This window comes from Kryptolebias marmoratus, linkage group LG17, assembly GCF_001649575.2.
Source record: "Kryptolebias marmoratus isolate JLee-2015 linkage group LG17, ASM164957v2, whole genome shotgun sequence".
Taxonomy (NCBI): domain Eukaryota; kingdom Metazoa; phylum Chordata; class Actinopteri; order Cyprinodontiformes; family Rivulidae; genus Kryptolebias; species Kryptolebias marmoratus.
Genome location: NC_051446.1, coordinates 21,672,309 through 21,689,466, shown reverse-complemented (window position 1 = coordinate 21,689,466; position 17,158 = coordinate 21,672,309). Strand labels below are relative to the sequence as shown.

Genomic DNA, 17,158 nt, shown 5'->3' with positions numbered 1-17,158 from the left:
GCAGGGGTGGCGACTACCCTGCATGTTTTCCTTGTTTCCCCTGCTCCAACACACCTGATTCAGTGGTTAAATTACCTCTTCATGTTCTGCAGAAGCCCGTTAATCACACATTGATTCAAATTAGGAGTGTTGGAGCAGAGGAACAAGGAAAACATGCAGAATGGTGGCCCTGTGAACCAGGGTTGGAGACTACCTTGGTCATGTTAGAGAGGAATGAAAGTTAGCAGGACTCATAGATGTTAAGTTAAAATCTGATCTCCTTTCTGAATCTTTTGTTGTAAAACAGAATCAGTCAGTTTAACTACAGAAGTGATGATTTTCCTTTCTGCTCAGCAGCTAAACCTGCACTAATATTCAAAAAAGAGTCTTATAATCAGATAACCTCTTCATTTTATTCATATTAAGTTTCCATGTTGCTGATTCTCTCTTGCTGCTGCTCTATAAAAACATGCACTACCCTATTGCTCATTCATTTTAATTGTTTCTGAAAGGGTTTTTTTTTCCTGATTTGAATTTATAAAAGAAAAACAAACTTTTTTCACACGTAAGAAATGTATTCCCCTCCTCTTATCAGTTTTTTAAATTAACACACAGAAGAATACATGTGCATTTAAATTAAGTAAACATTTTGAAGGCTGAAGCTGTAGCTTCTTATACAAATCTTGAATGTATATTCTAACCAATAACTTTTGGACTTTTAGCGCAAAACAAAAATATATTTAAGAACAAACATTCCATTTCTTTATGTGAAGTATTCATTCAAGTAATAAATGCACATGCCTAATCGATTAATAGTTTTGGAAGTCTGAAATGCTAATCCACATTAGTTTTGCTCAAAATGCAAAGCAGAGCCTGCTTTTCTAAAAGCATAACACAGATTTACAGTGATGTTTACACACGACGTCAGATTCAACAACACCACTGCACAAACAGTTTACATGCTCAGGTGGATCTGCAGCTCGCGCTACAAGGAGTTCTTCCAACATTTTTAAGAGTTCCATTCCATGAAGATGAAGGATAAAAAGAGCAAAACAGTGACGACGTAGAAAACGAAGAAAGCTCTGTTGATTCTTTTCGCCCAGTAAACGGACTTAGTGCTCTCCTCTTTGCAGCCGTGATGTAAATAAGCATTTTTCTGCAGCTTCTTCAACTCGTCCAGGATCAGCAGCAACACGTGAGACTCTCCTGACTGAATGATGTTGTTCACCTGCACACAGACAGATATTCTTAATCCAGTACTTTACTGTTTAACTCAAATTCAAATAGCTCTGCATGACTAGGTTCTTTTCTGCTTTTTACATAATGTATCCTCAACACAGGGCTAGATAATAAAGACGAGACAAAATTGGCCCAAGAGAAGGCTCTGTGTTAGTGTGCAACCAGCTATGAACAGAAAGTTGTGTGTAAAAATCTACTAATAAGGCTGCAAAGCTCACTGGGTTGTGATTAGTTTGACACACAACATCAATTTTTTTTTTGAAATCCCACTGAATTGACAAATTTGCTTATGCCACAGAAATGTCGCACAAACTGTCTCTAGGATTTGAGCCTGAAATTTGCCAGATATGTGCAGAACGATTGCACAACATTCTGGAGACATAACTGCAGATTTCTGACACTTTCTGCTTGACAGGCGTGAGAATATCATTAAAGAGTGGTGGGTTAGGTATGTGTGACAGTCCAGCAATCATTTCACGTCACGTCATCAGACATGAAGCGGTGTGGACCAGAGAGAAGAAGTTCGAATCACGCAGGGCCATGGCTTGGTTTTGGTCTCTAATTTGTCACAATTTAGCCAATCCATCACAAAGTTTTCTCACATTTCTCACGCTTCCTAATTTGAGAAGGGTTTGAAATGGCTTCCAGACACCTGCAACGATTGTGTGACTATTTATAGATCAATTTTCTTGGCGATTTTACTGAACATGTTCCTAATTCCTGCCAAGTCGCAGCCAAGTGAGACGCTGTCTGGGTTTAGATCATCCACATGGACATCTCCACGCATTGGTTTGCAAATGTCTTCAAACCATCAAACCCTCTTACATTCACTGTTCATAATAGGCTTTCAGACGGTTTTCACCTTGAAAAAAATAACTACATTTAAAAATATTACAAAACATTACATTACCAGGGCCTATTTCTATTATAAAATTTTAAAAATAGGAAATACATATGGAATATCTTAAATTTTAGAGTAAATTTTAATCCTTCTCTTATTGTTTTCATCCTTCAGCAGACTGTGGGCCTCCTGCAGGTCAGATAGATTCAGATGAGAGGGTGTGATAGTGTATGTAAGAAGAATGATTTTTGTCCGAAAGGGCCTCCCATAGCTGTGCACATACCTCTTCAACAGGCAGGAGCTCAGGCTGCTTCTTCCTTTTAGTCACTCTGCAGATGCAGGAACAGCCAGTTTCCTTTTCACCTTTTAACAACACAGATTTGTTACAGGAATGACAATCTAGATAGGGCAATTACTAATTACGCAGATTAAAAACATGCAAACATTGGGAGCAGACTGTGGTGTAAAAAAAGAAAAAGCATGTGAGCATTACCTTGACTCCTCCTATTTCAAAGTGTAAGTTTAGCATTTTGAAAGAGGCCAACTTGTTTAGTTTAAATGCAAAGCTATAATGGTCATCAATTACATTGTAACCCACAAAATTCATAATGATATTTTACAAAATGGTGACTGCACTCTATCAAAGGTTTTAAATTGACTTTTGTGATGAAAACCTTTTATTGTGAAATACGTTTTAGCTCTTCTCCTGTCATGTAATTCTCACCTGTATTATAGTTCTCAGTTTGAACAAGTTTGTGTTTGTCCTCTTTGTTGTCCTGAAGCTCGTCTTTAGAGTCTTTCTCCATCAGATATGTGACCAAAATTGTCTCCAACAGACTGAGCAGCATCAGAGCAAAAATCACAATGCAGTAGGTCGCTGAAAGGTGGAAACATGCTGTTAGGACTGTTTATTTGAGAATCTCAAGTCAACTGTTGCTCAGGTAGGAGTTTGTACCTATGAGAGGAGTCTTGTTGGACATGGAGGGCAGGATGTCGTTCAGGATGAGCAGCAGGACAGAGATGGCCAGCAGCACCGTGACTTTGAAGCTCAGCTTCTCCCCCCGATGGTCAGCGATGAAGAAGGAGGCGAGATCCATAATCAGGAAAAACAGGATGGGCAGCAGGAAATTTATGACATGGAGGAGGGGTCTCCTCTTTATGGTCACCTGGTAAAACAGACAACCCAGGGTTAACAGAGTACCCTGAATTAGGCTACACGTAGTGTCTCAATTCTTTTGGAAAAATTTAACATAAGAAGGAGGGTAAATAAATAAAACTGGGGATACATTACACAACTTTTAGTTTTTACAGATTTTGAAAAGCCAGCAGATTTTTATATGACAAATGAAAGTCCTAACAGCTGCGCCTGATGAGGGATCACAAACTACACTATTTGTCAACTGAGCGTATTAAATGTTCGAGAGGGCGACAATTTGAAGGGTAAAAAACGTGGATGACAATCAGCTCTTCTGATGCTATTTCCTGTGTCCCACCCTCTGTTTTTCATTTGGTGTTGGCGACACAGGTGGGTCAGTGATCAGTTCACACTACCCGATTACGTCCAGATTTGGATCCAGAAACTCAAAGATTCGATTGACTGCGACTGAGATCAAGTTGGGTCTGTTTCCCTCACACACCGACAGATTTTGTGCCAACTCGCCATGCTGACTGTCCCCTACTAGCGCAGACTGGTGCAACCTTTGTATAGCTAGGAATCATGAGCAAAATCCTGCAAAAATGTTTTTAAAAAGTAGTGTGTCCCCAGCTTAAGGGTGTCTACCAAGGGGAATGAGTAGATGGACAGCAAGTGTGTTTTTTAAATCAAAATAAGAATTTACAGTTTCCAGATTTGTTGTGTTCCAGATTTGAATTTTTGTGACTTTTGTGTTTTTCTAATTAGCTTCTTCTTTTGTGCTGCATACCGTGTACACGAGCAATTCCCAACTTTTATTTTGAAGGGTGATGTTGGTGCTACTGATGGACAGCTGCAGGAACTCCCACTCTCCCTGAGTCTTCATCAACTCTCGGGAAAACTGTGTGGCCCGAGAGGAGTTTGAATAGGGAAAAAATCGCATTTCCTCTACTGCGGAGGGAGAAAAGACGGAAGTAAGGGTGCAAGACTATTTAAAAAATTTGTTCACAATTCTGACTGCAAACGCACCAAAATGTATTGCAGAGCCAATCGTCATGTTGCATTCCTGAGTGTCAAAGGGGAACTTGTGGACGTCCATCTTGCAGGTGCTAACCACCCGCATTTCGTCTTCAGAGGACACCGTCCCATTGTAAGACACCTGCAGGTACGGACTCAGAGGCGCTTCATCTTTCTGTGTCCTGAAACAACACACACACACACACACACACATCACTTTGTATGGTGTGTTTGTACAGCGTTCTGTTTCACACTTGTGATGAAACGAATCAACAGATGTGGGACTTTCTACTGATGGCAAGATAAATGTGTTTGTTCAATACTAAACTGACAAAACTATAAAATCTGTTATGTGTACTTTAATAAAGATTGTTGAACATGGTAAACAAATGAGGAACACGCAGGATCAGCAAATAAGAAACAATTAAGGCTAGTAAAATATCTAAAGTGCCATGTTGTGCCCATAACCTCATCTTCCATTCAGCTCTGATTTCAGTTCTCTGGCCCTAAATGTAATCTAGTAATCTAGTGATTTGTTGGTCTTGCCTTGCAATTTTAAAATTAATATGCTTTAATTTTCACATCTAATCTAAAGGATCTTTTCTGGTTTATCCACACTGGATCATATTAAATGAAAAAAATGAAGGAATTTTAGTGTGTAAAGGGTAAGGGCACAGGTTTATGATAAGAATCCTTCACACGCCACTTTAAAAAAGTGCCAATTCAAATTTTCATATGTAAAAATGGAGCCAGATGTCAGCATAGTATAAAGGCTATGTTAACTGCAAAGTTGATTCTGTGGCAACTGATGAATGCAACTTGTTTAAGGAATGCATGTTGCTCGCTGTCTTTTATGCCAAGGTCTTAAACAAACTGATCTGTTAGATCTGTTAGTGATCGGCAGAAAATGTTGAGTTCTGGGTCTGGCCTGGAGTCTCCTCCCAGCGGGACATAAGTGGTAAACCTTCAGAGGAGGCATCCTAATCAGATTCACAAACCACCTCAGCTGACTCCTTTTGATGTGCAGGAGCAGCAGCTGTTCTCTGAGCTCGCTCTGGATGTCGGAGTCCCTCATCCTGGCCAGGAATATCTATGCAGCCGTCTGTATCTGGCATCTCAATCTTTTAGTCGTGCTCCATACTGTATGACCCTAAGGTAGGGTTAGAATGCACACAGACCTGTAATTCACAAGCTTCACCTCAACTTCTTCACCATGGCAGACTGGAGAAACACCCTCATTTCTGTGGACGAAGCCAAATCTGTCACCCCACTTCTCACTCCTTCCTGCTATTACCCATGTACAAGACTCCCAGGCACTTGAACCCCTTTACCTGAAGCAGAAACTCACCCCCGACCCTAAGGGAGCATTCCACCTTTTTCCGGGGAACCATGTGCTCAGACTTGGAGGAGCTGACTCTCTTTCCATTTGCTTCACACTCGGCTACGACCTGTCCTAGTGCACACTGAAGGTCATGGCTCAACGACACCAATAGAACCACATCATCTGCATGAGACTCTGAAGTGTCCAAACCAGGCACCCTCCTCTTTATGACTGTGGAGGAGAACCTGTGCATGAACAGGTTGACTGTGGAGTCTAACCTGTACTGGGAGCAAGCTTGAATTTGTGCCAGGAAAACAGTTTTTGCTTTGATCATACAGGGACCGAATAGCTCTTGAAAACAGCACAGACAGCCCTGCAGCACCTCCCACAGAATGCCTCAGTGAACAAGGTTGTAAGCCTTCTTCAGATCGATAAAATAGACAATCAAATTCTCATAATCCCCCTAACAAATCTACAAGAGTGAACATCTGGTTCACAGTTTCAATATCTGGACGAATGATGGGTTGTGGAACGGTGAACCACGATTGTTTTTACACTGGATCAAATAACATCTGAAACTTGCCTCTGCTCAGGATAATAAATGACAAAACATTTTTACAACACAAGTGAAAATGGAAGAGACAGAATGGCAACTTCAGGAAGTGGCTAAAACTTTGTCATCCCAGCTTTATCAAAATGTGGTTCAAACTTAAAACAAACCTCTCTTTAGCCATTAACTACATGTTTGCAGCTAATGGCCACAGGGGGGAACTTCAGCAAAGGCACTTTGCTGCAATAAGGACTTACAACCATTTGAGCCACCCGATATCCCAAAAGGCTTCAGCATTTTCCAGAAAAGTACTGAATTTGAGTTGCTTTTTACATAAATTTGCTAACACAAAAAACACACCCTTTTGTTGTTCTACATTTAAGGACCAGAGAACAATTTGTACAATATCCCCACAGACACTGGTCAAGATTACTTAAATATAATCAGAATAATGAAGGACATGAAGGCAGCTCTACCAACCCTTTAAAAGGTTAAAATAAAAAGTCTTATAAGCAAAAGCAAAATGCTAGCTTGTTCGTAGAAAATATTGGTGTTATTTTTAAAAGCAAAACACAAAATATTGGACCAACTTCTGAGAGAGATCCTAAAGTTTAATTTGTAGATAATTTTAAGAAACCAGATTTTAAGCCTTCATCGATTCAAAAGATCAGCCACTCCTTTAAATCTAAAAGAAGTCAGATTGTGAAAGAAATCTGTAATTAATTTTGTCATGTGCAAAGTTTAAGTCTTCTTCATAAAGCATGAAGTTCAAGATGTAAATATGGCCCAATTTAGAGATAGTTAGTGTGGTTTCAGGAGGATGAATGATATATTATATATATTTTCATATTACTGTAGTAGCTGAGGGAGAACCATAGGGTTTCAGTCCATCTTTTTATATATTTGTTCACATGTATGAGACTTTTATTAGATAGCCATGACTGTGATCTTCATTCCTTCATGCATTTTTACTGGAAACTTTCATGTTTTTCAAAGATTCTGTTTATCGCCTAAACTCTTTATTTGTTTATTTTTCTGATATTAGTCATGAAACAGACTTTGTGTCTTTGTGTGCTGCAGACTCACATCTCATAGATGAAGAGGTCTGGTTTCCAGAGCAGGTTTTCAGGAACTGACAACCGAGTGATTCCACAAAACTGAGCCGGGTCCCAGGAGATACGTTCATTATTCCACTGCTGCAGTAAAATTATAACAATGACTGTAAGGATGACTGCAGATGTAAAGTGTTTACTAAGAGTTACTTTAAAAAGAATCTCATTTAATTAATCAAGAAGAAAAAGCTGGTAAGATTGACTCAGTCAGCTCACAATTGTTGCCCAGATGAAAGGAATGAACGTTTGTGTTTTTTCAACCTGAGAATAAAGACAGAAATATCAAACATCCTGATCACAGTTATCTGACAAATTAAATGTCTACAATTTAATTCAGCACCAACCACTGCCAGGATGGCATAAAGGTAGACGTCCAGCTTCACCACAGTGGTGTGTGTGTGGTCCAGAACGGGCCGGGTCAGTTTAAACACGCTGTTATCTACCGTCAGGTTCAGGTAATCCAGAACATCCTGGTAACTGCAAACCTTACACGACACCCCGTCTACAGAAAATAAAATGTGTCAGAAAAGAAGTATAACTTTGTGACTGAGCATCATGGATTAGGGTCCAAATGTAGAACAAAAAAGGCAGAAGATGTGAAAAAAAAAAATTTCCATGGCTGTAATTAAAAAAAGTTGGTTGGAATAAGAGACAAACAATATGGAGGTCACAAAATATAAACTTAGAGGAATCCAAAAGAGGGAAATGAAAATAATTTTAGCATTTAAACCCAAATTTAAAATAATCTAATAATCTTATTCATTATTATTATTATTGTTGTTGTTGTTGTTGTTGTTGTTGTTGTTGTTTTTGATTTATATTTTAAAGTTACTTCAAAATCATTGTGAAATGTTTTAAACAGTTTAAACAACATAATTTTTAGTAAATAAATGACTTGATTCTAAGAATCTAGATTTTGGTAATATAAGCCTGAAGATATAAAAAAACTACAAATAAATAGAAGTTTAAAAACACATGTTGCTTATCGCTCCTTTTTTGTTCTGAAGGTTCAATTTTTTTAGAAAATTCTGTAATTTTTTTATCACACAAAACAATGTAAACTCTTTTGCATTTGTAGCTTATTTTATAAACATTTATTTCTTCTTTATACTTGATTTTTTTTTTAATGATACTACTGATTTCAAAACTTGACCAGCATCAGTGTTATAATCTGAGAGGTACAATAATGTCACTATTTTCTGGTTTGAAATTTACTGTCAGTTACAAAAAAAAAGTGACATTATCCCTGCAAAAACACTTGCAAACTACAAATCCTCAAAAGGATTTTGGATTAAATAAAAACAAAAATGGAAAGCTTTTAATTTGAAAACACCAATGAGCAAATCAGAAATCCAACTTTGAGCAGACTCACCTATCAGGATGATCAGGAGGAGAAAACCAGCGTGCATCATTTCTGCAGCGTGAAGCTCTTTACCTTCAGCTGAGGAAGACTGTGCACAGAGGATGAACTCATTCTCAGCCTGAAATGACAAATCCCTCCCATGTGGACACAAATGACCGATGACTAGCTTACAGAGGGAGGAGAGAAGCAGTATATGCTATAAATCAGGCTTTACTTTGATTCTCGTGACAGCTGCGATTAAAGTTAATTGTTTTAAGAGGAACATATCGAAACAGTAACTGAATAAAAAAGCAGGTGGGGGACATTTTTCCAATTGGAGGCAGAGATAATGTGACTTTACCGCTTGCTGTCAACAGAGAAAAGAAGAATAAAGCAGATTTCCTTCTGCACATTTGACTTGTGCACACATTTACAGAGATGATGCAACATGTGCAAAGCAGCCAGCAGCAAATTAAAGAAAAATGTGATCAGAGTGAAACTTGATACTTTGTGGTAAAGACATTACGAACGACTCTCGCCGTTAAACCCACTTTAAACCCACGCTGTTGTTTCCTGTCAGTCTCACAGTGGGCAGCTGAGCATCAAGACTCGTTTGAAGTTGAATGAAAATCTGCTCGAGCTATAAATGTTAAAGTTGGACGTAATGACTAATGACTAGTTTACTTTTTCCCAGCATGCCACAGATGTCTCTCAGTCCGTTCACGTTTCCCTTCCAAACATAACAAACTCATACCAGATCCGACTCCCCCAGCTCTTTGTTCTGCTCATGCTCACTTCTCGTCTCAACCACAACCACAGTCCTGTTCTTGCAGATTTCCCAGCATGCACTGGGAAAAACCACCTGTTTGTCAGTCTGGAAGTCCCACAGTATCTTAGCCCTGCCATTCTCCTTCACCTTAGATGGAGTCTCCAACTTTGACTGTGGGACTTCCAGTCCATACTCGGTACAGATGTTCCTGTACACCAGGGGTAGGCAACCCTGGTCCTGGAGAGCCACTATACTGCATGTTTTCCTTGTTTCCTTGCTCCAAAACACCTGATTCAGTGGTTTAATTCCCTCTTCATGTTCTGCAGAAGCCTGTTAATGACACACTGATACAAATAAGGTGTGTTGGAGCAGAGAAACAAGTAAAACATGCAGGATAGTGGCCCTTCAGAACCAGAGTTGCCCACCGCTGCTGTACACTCTTCCAGCCACTTGGTTGTGGCGTTCCATGTGCGCTTTGCCTGTTTGCATCTTACATCCTGCTATTATGTGCTGGACTTTCTCAAGGGCATCTTTACACAGCCTGCATCTTAGGTCCTGCCTGCTGTGGTAGACTTCAGCCTCTGTTGCTCTTGTGCTGCCATGATTAGTGCCTCTGTCCTTCAGTCCAGCCCTCTCTAGCCACTGGTAGGATCTGTTGATCTCAGCCACTTCCTCAATCTGCTGATGATGCACTCCATGTAGGAGTTTGTTTTTCCATTATGGTTCCTCCTGCTCTTCACTGAGCTGTTCATCACTGGAGACTTTCTTCCTGATGTACTCTGTATAGGGCTTGTGTTGCTCACTAGTCCTCTGCCTCCTTTATTTTGCTTAGTGTACAGTCTGAAGATGCTGGACTTGGAGTGAGACCCTCCATGTCTTGATGTCAGAGGCTTCCATCTTCTCCTTTGACCAGGCTGTTGTACCAGTGAGGTATCTGATGACTGACACTGCATACGTGCTGATGACTTGTGGCTATGGTGGTGGTTATTTCGCAGGACCTGGATATGGGAAGACCAGGGGTTCAGAGTTTGAACGCCTGTGCAGCAAACCTCCAAGTGACCTTCGCCCAAATTACCAAGTTCCATATTAAATATTGGGGAACCAGGACATTGTGTTGAGAAATGGGCGACTGGAACAAAACCTTCATGCACAAGGGGAAATCGAAACTAATCAGCTGTTGTTCTTCATCTTTTTTTATTTTAAATATTTTGTATTTATATTATGCTGTTAAATATATATATATTTTTTACATCCAGCACAGTAAATTGGACTTTGCAGAGATATTTAAGTCAGTGCACACAATTAATAAAGCTTTTATCATCTCATAGATTAGTGTCAAACTTATTTTCCTTCATGGTAAGAAGTTTCAAAACTGAAAGCACTTACAGTAAGAAAACAGACAACTTCTATACTTTTCAACCAAAACCAATAATCTTCAAACAGTTTACATTTCATACAGAGTAATCATTTCAAAAAGTAATAAACTTATTTATCTATCTTTGGTTTTAGCTTTTCCACGAGTCTGAAATGAAGAGACAAAGTTTTATTTCTTTTGGAAAACAAATCAAATCCAGTATTTTTAAAAAGCACACCACTAAACTGTACTTTTTCACGTGTTTACCTTGCTAACAAATTCAGCCGCAGTGACTTGCACAAATGAACAGACTGCATGATGATGTGGCTCTACTTTACAAAACAGAGTCAATTATTTTACATTTCTAAGAGTTCCATTCCATAAAGATGAAGGATAAAAAGAGCGAAACGGTGATGATGTAGAAGATAAAAAAAGCTCTGTTGATTTTCTTTGCCCAGTACACGGACCTCACTCCCTCCTTTCTGCAGCCGAGATGCAGATATACGGTTTTCTGCAGCTTCTTCAACTCATCCAGGATCAGCAGCAACACATGAGACTCTCCTGACTGAAGGATGTTGTTCACCTGCAAACAGACAGATGCTGCACTGTTTGACTCTGCTTGACACAACTGGTTTTATTTCATGCACGGCGATCAGTGCATACAATAATCCATCTCATGCCTTGCTATCCGTGTCAGCAGGTTTGCAAACTGCATGCACTGATTTGTAAATGTCTTCTTCCATAGAATAAGGAAGTGCGCTTATAGTTTGTCTCGGACTTGAGAAGAGCTGCATAAATGCAAGCGTGAGATATCTTTTGATAATAAGAAGTTTGTGTGCTGTGCTTGAAATGACAAGAAGTCTAGCTCTTGTGTGTAATTCGATGTAAAATTGTAAATAACCTCTGCAAGATGCAAAGACACAAACACAATTTGCTGTTTTAATTTGATTGCACGCTACTGTATACATAATGCTGTACCTCTTCGACAACAGGCAGGAGCTCATGCTGCTTCTCAGACACTCTGCAGATGCAGGGACAGCCACAAGGTTTTTCATCTTCTAAAAGTAATGCAAAATATTTATTATGGCCATGTAGGCAGAGATAAAAAATTAGGATCACTAACATTGTGTAAAAGGAGGTGGATGAAGCATTTTTCTTGGGTTTTTACATTTTGAAGTGTCAGGTTTTGATCATGATAAAAGTGACTTGTCAACTAATATGCATCTCCAGTTATATCCAATACTATATCCACTTTTTAGAAGATATGGCCTTCAACTAAATATTTACAGAGGTCACAAATCAAGTGACAAGTTGGGTCAATTCTCCATAAACTGATAAAAACTGGTTTCATTTTGCAACTAAAGAAGTTAACCTGCTGCTCCCCCATTTGTCTTTATTTATTAAAAGTCAAAGATGCCATTATTACAAGAAAAATCAAGCATTAAAACATCCCAAATTAAAATTTCCAAATGAGTTTGTTGAGCAGACTTGGTCCTGATAAACCTGATCAAACAACAAGTTTGTGTCATCACACAAAAAAAAAAACAAATGTGAAAAAAAAAAAAAATTAAACATTAAGGAAAATTTGCTTTTAGATCTTCTAATGTAAGGTAATTCTCACCTGTTTTATAGTTTTCATTTTGGACATGTTTTGGACATGTTTCGTCCTTTTTGTCCAGCGGATGAAACTCAGCTTTTTCCATCAGATATATGACCAGAATCGTCTCCAACAGACTGAGCAGCATCAGAGCAAAAATCACAATGCAGTAGGTCGCTGAAAGGTGGAAACATGCTGTTAGGACTGTTTATTTGAGAATCTCAAGTCAACTGTTGCTCAGGTAGGAGTTTGTACCTATGAGAGGAGTCTTGTTGGACATGGAGGGCAGGATGTCGTTCAGGATGAGCAGCAGGACAGAGATGGCCAGCAGCACCGTGACTTTGAAGCTCAGCTTCTCCCCCCGATGGTCAGCGATGAAGAAGGAGGCGAGATCCATAATCAGGAAAAACAGGATGGGCAGCAGGAAATTTATGACATGGAGGAGGGGTCTCCTCTTTATGGTCACCTGGTAAAACAGACAACCCAGGGTTAACAGAGTACCCTGAATTAGACTAAATCTCAGTTCAAAAACTTCCCCATACACCTAGTGTTCCAATTCTTTTGGAAGAATTTAACATAAAAAGGAGGGTAAGTAAATAAAACTACACAACTTTTAGTTTTTACAGATTTTAAAAGTACACACTAACAAACTCCTGGTAAAACGGAGTCAGAGGTCAGGGCTGATCAACCACATGATAACGCCTTCATGTTGATCTCGATGGAACAATCGCTTAACAGCAGAAGAACTTCACATTGTTTTTTGCACACTTTTTCAAAACTTTTGCTAAACAGATGGAAACCAACCCACTTCTGTAAATGATTTACAGTAGATGTGTCCATAAACCACCAGAGAAACTAAATGTTCTAAAATTAGGAGCAGGACCTGACATGGGTCATAAAAGACCAAATTAAATAATTGAAATGATTATTAAAATACATAAAAACAGTGATCATTATGCATAAGAGAGCATTATGGTTGCTGAAGCTATGCTAATATGCTTAATTCAGTGATAGTTGAGATCACAAAGCTCTGCCAATCTTATTTTGTTGGTCAGAAACTTAAGTTTCCCATTAAAGAACACCTTTATTCTAACTTTTTTGTGTGTGTACCGTGTATATGAGCATTTCCCAAGTCCTGTTTTCGAAGCTGAGACTGGAGTTGCTGATGGAAAGTTGCAGGAACTCCCACTCTCCCTGAGTCTTCATCACCTCGTGTGAAAACTGCGTGGCCCGAGAGGAGTTTGAGAAAGGAAAAATCCGCATTTCATCAACTGTCGAGAGATAAAAGACAGAAATAAAGAGAGAACTAAGGGCGCAGAGTGCTGTAGAAACACAATAAACAGCACAGACTGACACGCACCGCAGTGTATCGAGGAACCAATGGTTATGGTGCATTTCTGAGTGTCAAAGGGAAACTTGTGGATGTCCATCTTGCAGGTGCTCACCACCCGGATGTCATCACTAAAATAAACTGTCCCTTCATAAGTCAACAAGATGCTCGGATTCTGAGGGGAGTCATCTTTCTGGATCCTGAAACAACACATACATGTTTCACACTTCTATTGAACTGAATCAACAGAACTGAACTGAACCTGCGGTCATGAATCAGTAAATATGTTTACTCTTTTTTTATACCAAAAGAACATATTCTTTAATAAATGTGAGCACACAGTAAAGTTACTGGTCTGGTCAACAAACATGAAGAATGAGAAAATACTGTATGAATCAATGAAGTAATGTTAAAAATCTAACAGCCCTATCAGTCACTCAGCTGTTATTTCACTTTCTGGCTTTAAAGCCTTTACAAATAATAATTGGTCTATTCATTAGATTTGTTTAGTTGTTTGAGATAACTCCCTCTGTTTTCCCTTTAGCTGTTCTGGATCATTTACGGTGCATGAGATGGAAGGTATCAGGTCCTCAAGAAAACTTTCAGACCTCGGTTACTTTTCAGAGTCACCCTAGAAGCCTTTAATTAACCAACCATAGAGGGTTCTTTTTGAACTGAAAGAACAATGAAAACATTTCGAACCTCTAAGGTCAGCAGAGAGCAACTCTCTTGGCTCCAACAGAAGTCGTATTGTGTAGAAATCAATGACTTTAAAAGAAAGTTGCTTCTTGTTGCGAGTTTGAAGTCGTCTAAATAAGGTGGGATAATTATATTTTAAATTTTGATCCTATAGTAAGACAGGCATAAGGTGGGAAAACTCGCAACAATCAATGCAACTCCAAGAACTAGCAGTTTTAATGCGAACTTCAGTCGAGACAAATGCTGATTATTTAAAAATCTTTCATGCATTCTCAGTGAAATTATGTGTGTGTGTATCAGTTACTTGTGTTCGTTTTATAGAATTAGTCTCGAAATAAGATTCATGTCTGTGTGCTGCAGGCTCACATCTCATAGATGAAGAGGTCTGGTTTCCAGAGCAGGTTTTCAGGAATTATTATCTGAGTGATTCCACAAAACTGAGCCGGGTCCCAGGAGATGCGTTCATTCTTCCACTGCTGCAGTAAAAATACAACAATGACTGTAAGGATGACTGCAGATGTAAAGTGTTTACGAAGAGTTACTTAAAAAGAATCTCATTTAATTAATCAAGAAGAAAAAGCTGGTCAATCAGCTCACCATTGTCGCCCAGATGAAAGGAATGAACGTTTGTGTTTTTTCAACCTGAGAATAAAAAGAAACATGTCAGACACCCTGACTACTTCTGTCTGATGAAATAAACATCTGAGTCTAAATTCAGCACCAACCACTGCCAGGATGGCAAACAGGATGATGTCCAGCTTCACCACAGTGGTGTGTGTGTGGTCCAGAACGGGCCGGGTCAGTTTAAACACGCTGTTATCTACCGTCAGGTTCAGGTAATCCAGAACATCCTGGTAACTGCAAACCTTACACGACACCCCGTCTACAGAAAAACAAAAAACCGTGGAAGATTTTTAAACACAAAACTCAATTTTCATGTGACTTAACATTGTGCAGCTTTCTCATGTACTAAGCATAAACATATTTATTGTTAATTTCATGAAAATTCAAATAAAAAACAGAAAGAAGGGATAAAAACTATTCTCTTCAAGTAAATCAAAGATGCTGAAACTGAGAAAAGGATAGTTATGGAAATATACTGTCTGTTAAATTGAGAGACGGGGATGCAGACAGCATGTATTTATTAAAATAAAAAAAAATATTCCTACATTTTGTTGTCATCTCAACCATTTTAAAGCATGAACATTACTTGGCCTAAGAATTTAAACTTAAAATCAGTATATATTTCTAAACACTCACTCCTCTTCCTAAAATTAATACATTTAAACATGTGATCTGTTGTTTTCCTACTGTTTACAGCAGTTTTTTAATCATTCCAATCAATTTGTCATATTTCATAGGGTTTGTACATTTACTGTTAAACAAATAAATTAGATCATCTGAAAAAATAGGAAAGTTAACAAAATATTACCAAACTTATTATTGCTTCTTTAGCAGTGACAGTTGATTAAAAAGACTATAGAGTTTCTTCTTCTTGCTTCTTTTAACTACAAACAAAATTATATAGTTTTTTTTTATTTTCTCACCCATTTCAAATAACTCGATTCCTTTCTTGAAGCCAACTTTTTTTTTTTTTTGAGAATGTAGGATTATGATAAATGACGGTTAAAATTCCTGTAGTTTTGGTAAAAGTTTCCATCAATTACAAAAATAAATATTAATAGTGAAGTTAAATAGCTCCAGGAAAACATTTACAAAAAAAAAAAATCTTCAAGTTTCAAAATGGAATGTAAACAAAAAAACATGATTTCTCAATAACAGAATAATAGAACAATAATAGAAATCCAGCTTTAAACAAACTCACCTGTCAAAACGACCAGGAGGAGAAAACCAGCGTGGATCATTTCTGCAGTTCTTAGCTGAGGAAGATTGTGCGCAGAGAGCAAACACATCAACTGACTAAAGTCAGAAATCCTCCCCATGTGAACAAATACAACCAATAATTAGCTTACAGAAGGAGGAGCCCCACAGTCTGTGTTATATATCAGGCTTTGCTTTCATTCTTTTGACAGCCGATATTAAGGAAGATTGTTTTAGGGGGTTGTAATGGAAAAAAAAAACTGAACTAAATGAAAAAAGGACAGGTGGAGGACATTTTTTTTCCATTTAGAGGCAGAGATAATGTGCCTTTACAGCCAGTTGTCAACATGAACAATGATAAAGCAGATTTAGCTCTGCACATGTGACTTGTGCACACAGTTACAGAGGAGATGAAGCAGACAGCAGCAAATGAGAAAATCTGATTAAAGCAAAACTTGTTAGCTTAGTTAACGTGGAAAAGACATTGAACCCACATGTTCCCATTGCTGCTGTCTCACATTGGGCTGCTGAGCATTAATTAGAAACTTGGCCTTAATCGTTTTCCCCCTCAGCTCGTCACACATGATTCTCCTTCCTGCGCTTCTTACAATCGTGTCGCCTCAGATAGAAGTTTGCAAACATGCAGAGTGAAAATCCTACAGGTGATTCAGAACATGGCAGCATGACTGATGTTTGATCAAGCAAACATGTCGTCCCATTAATGGTTGATCAACCAAAGGCTGCCAGAATTCAAGTCCTGACCTCAAAAAGTGTTTGAATCCAGATGCAGCATCTAAAGCCAATGTCAGATTTATTTAAACAGCGCATCTAAGAACAACAGAAGCTGACCAGACTGCAACACAAACATGCCAAAAGTTAAGATACTAAAAATAGAACATAAAAAATGAGTTAGAGCCTCACAATAGGCATTAATAATAAATCAAGTGGGAATGTCTACATCCTGCACAGTTGCTAATCGACAGGGCACCAGGTGGATAAAAGCCACCAGATCGGTTTTACTCAGTTAGTCTAGATTATTTAATCAACTACCATTT

General features: G+C 38.6%; 2 protein-coding genes across 2 annotated transcripts; both read right to left on the bottom strand.

The window, feature by feature from the left end:
- Positions 1–83: 83 nt before the first annotated feature.
- Positions 84–8,603, bottom strand: LOC108247797 (5-hydroxytryptamine receptor 3A). Its single transcript, XM_037980940.1, has 10 exons — positions 8,564–8,603; positions 7,536–7,693; positions 7,408–7,452; positions 7,166–7,275; positions 4,221–4,390; positions 3,982–4,142; positions 3,015–3,225; positions 2,784–2,936; positions 2,343–2,422; positions 84–1,207 (listed from the first exon to the last, which is right to left on the bottom strand). The coding sequence occupies exons 1-10, from the start codon at positions 8,601–8,603 to the stop codon at positions 989–991; spliced, it is 1,347 nt and encodes a 448-aa protein (XP_037836868.1). The 3' UTR covers positions 84–988.
- A 1,957-nt stretch (positions 8,604–10,560) lies between these two features.
- Positions 10,561–17,138, bottom strand: LOC108247744 (5-hydroxytryptamine receptor 3C). Its single transcript, XM_017436106.3, has 10 exons — positions 16,108–17,138; positions 15,008–15,165; positions 14,880–14,924; positions 14,649–14,758; positions 13,614–13,783; positions 13,364–13,524; positions 12,509–12,719; positions 12,278–12,430; positions 11,635–11,714; positions 10,561–11,239 (listed from the first exon to the last, which is right to left on the bottom strand). The coding sequence occupies exons 1-10, from the start codon at positions 16,223–16,225 to the stop codon at positions 11,021–11,023; spliced, it is 1,425 nt and encodes a 474-aa protein (XP_017291595.2). The 5' UTR covers positions 16,226–17,138; the 3' UTR covers positions 10,561–11,020.
- Positions 17,139–17,158: the final 20 nt, after the last annotated feature.

Bases quoted from the DNA above. Each gene is read 5' to 3' on its own strand.
- LOC108247744 (XM_017436106.3), bottom strand. From the start codon at position 16,225: ATGGGGAGGATTTCTGACTTTAGTCAGTTGATGTGTTTGCTCTCTGCG. The intron at 13,784-14,648 runs GTGAGCCTGCAG...GTGTTGTTTCAG, and splicing joins GACCTCTTCATCTATGAGAT to GATCCAGAAAGATGACTCCC. The intron at 11,715-12,277 runs GTGAGAATTACC...CATTACTTTTAG, and splicing joins AAATGAAAACTATAAAACAG to AAGATGAAAAACCTTGTGGC.
- LOC108247797 (XM_037980940.1), bottom strand. From the start codon at position 8,603: ATGATGCACGCTGGTTTTCTCCTCCTGATCATCCTGATAG. The intron at 7,694-8,563 runs GTGAGTCTGCTC...TATTTTCTGTAG, and splicing joins CCTCCTGATCATCCTGATAG to ACGGGGTGTCGTGTAAGGTT. The intron at 7,453-7,535 runs GTTGGTGCTGAA...CTTTATTCTCAG, and splicing joins TTTATGCCATCCTGGCAGTG to GTTGAAAAAACACAAACGTT.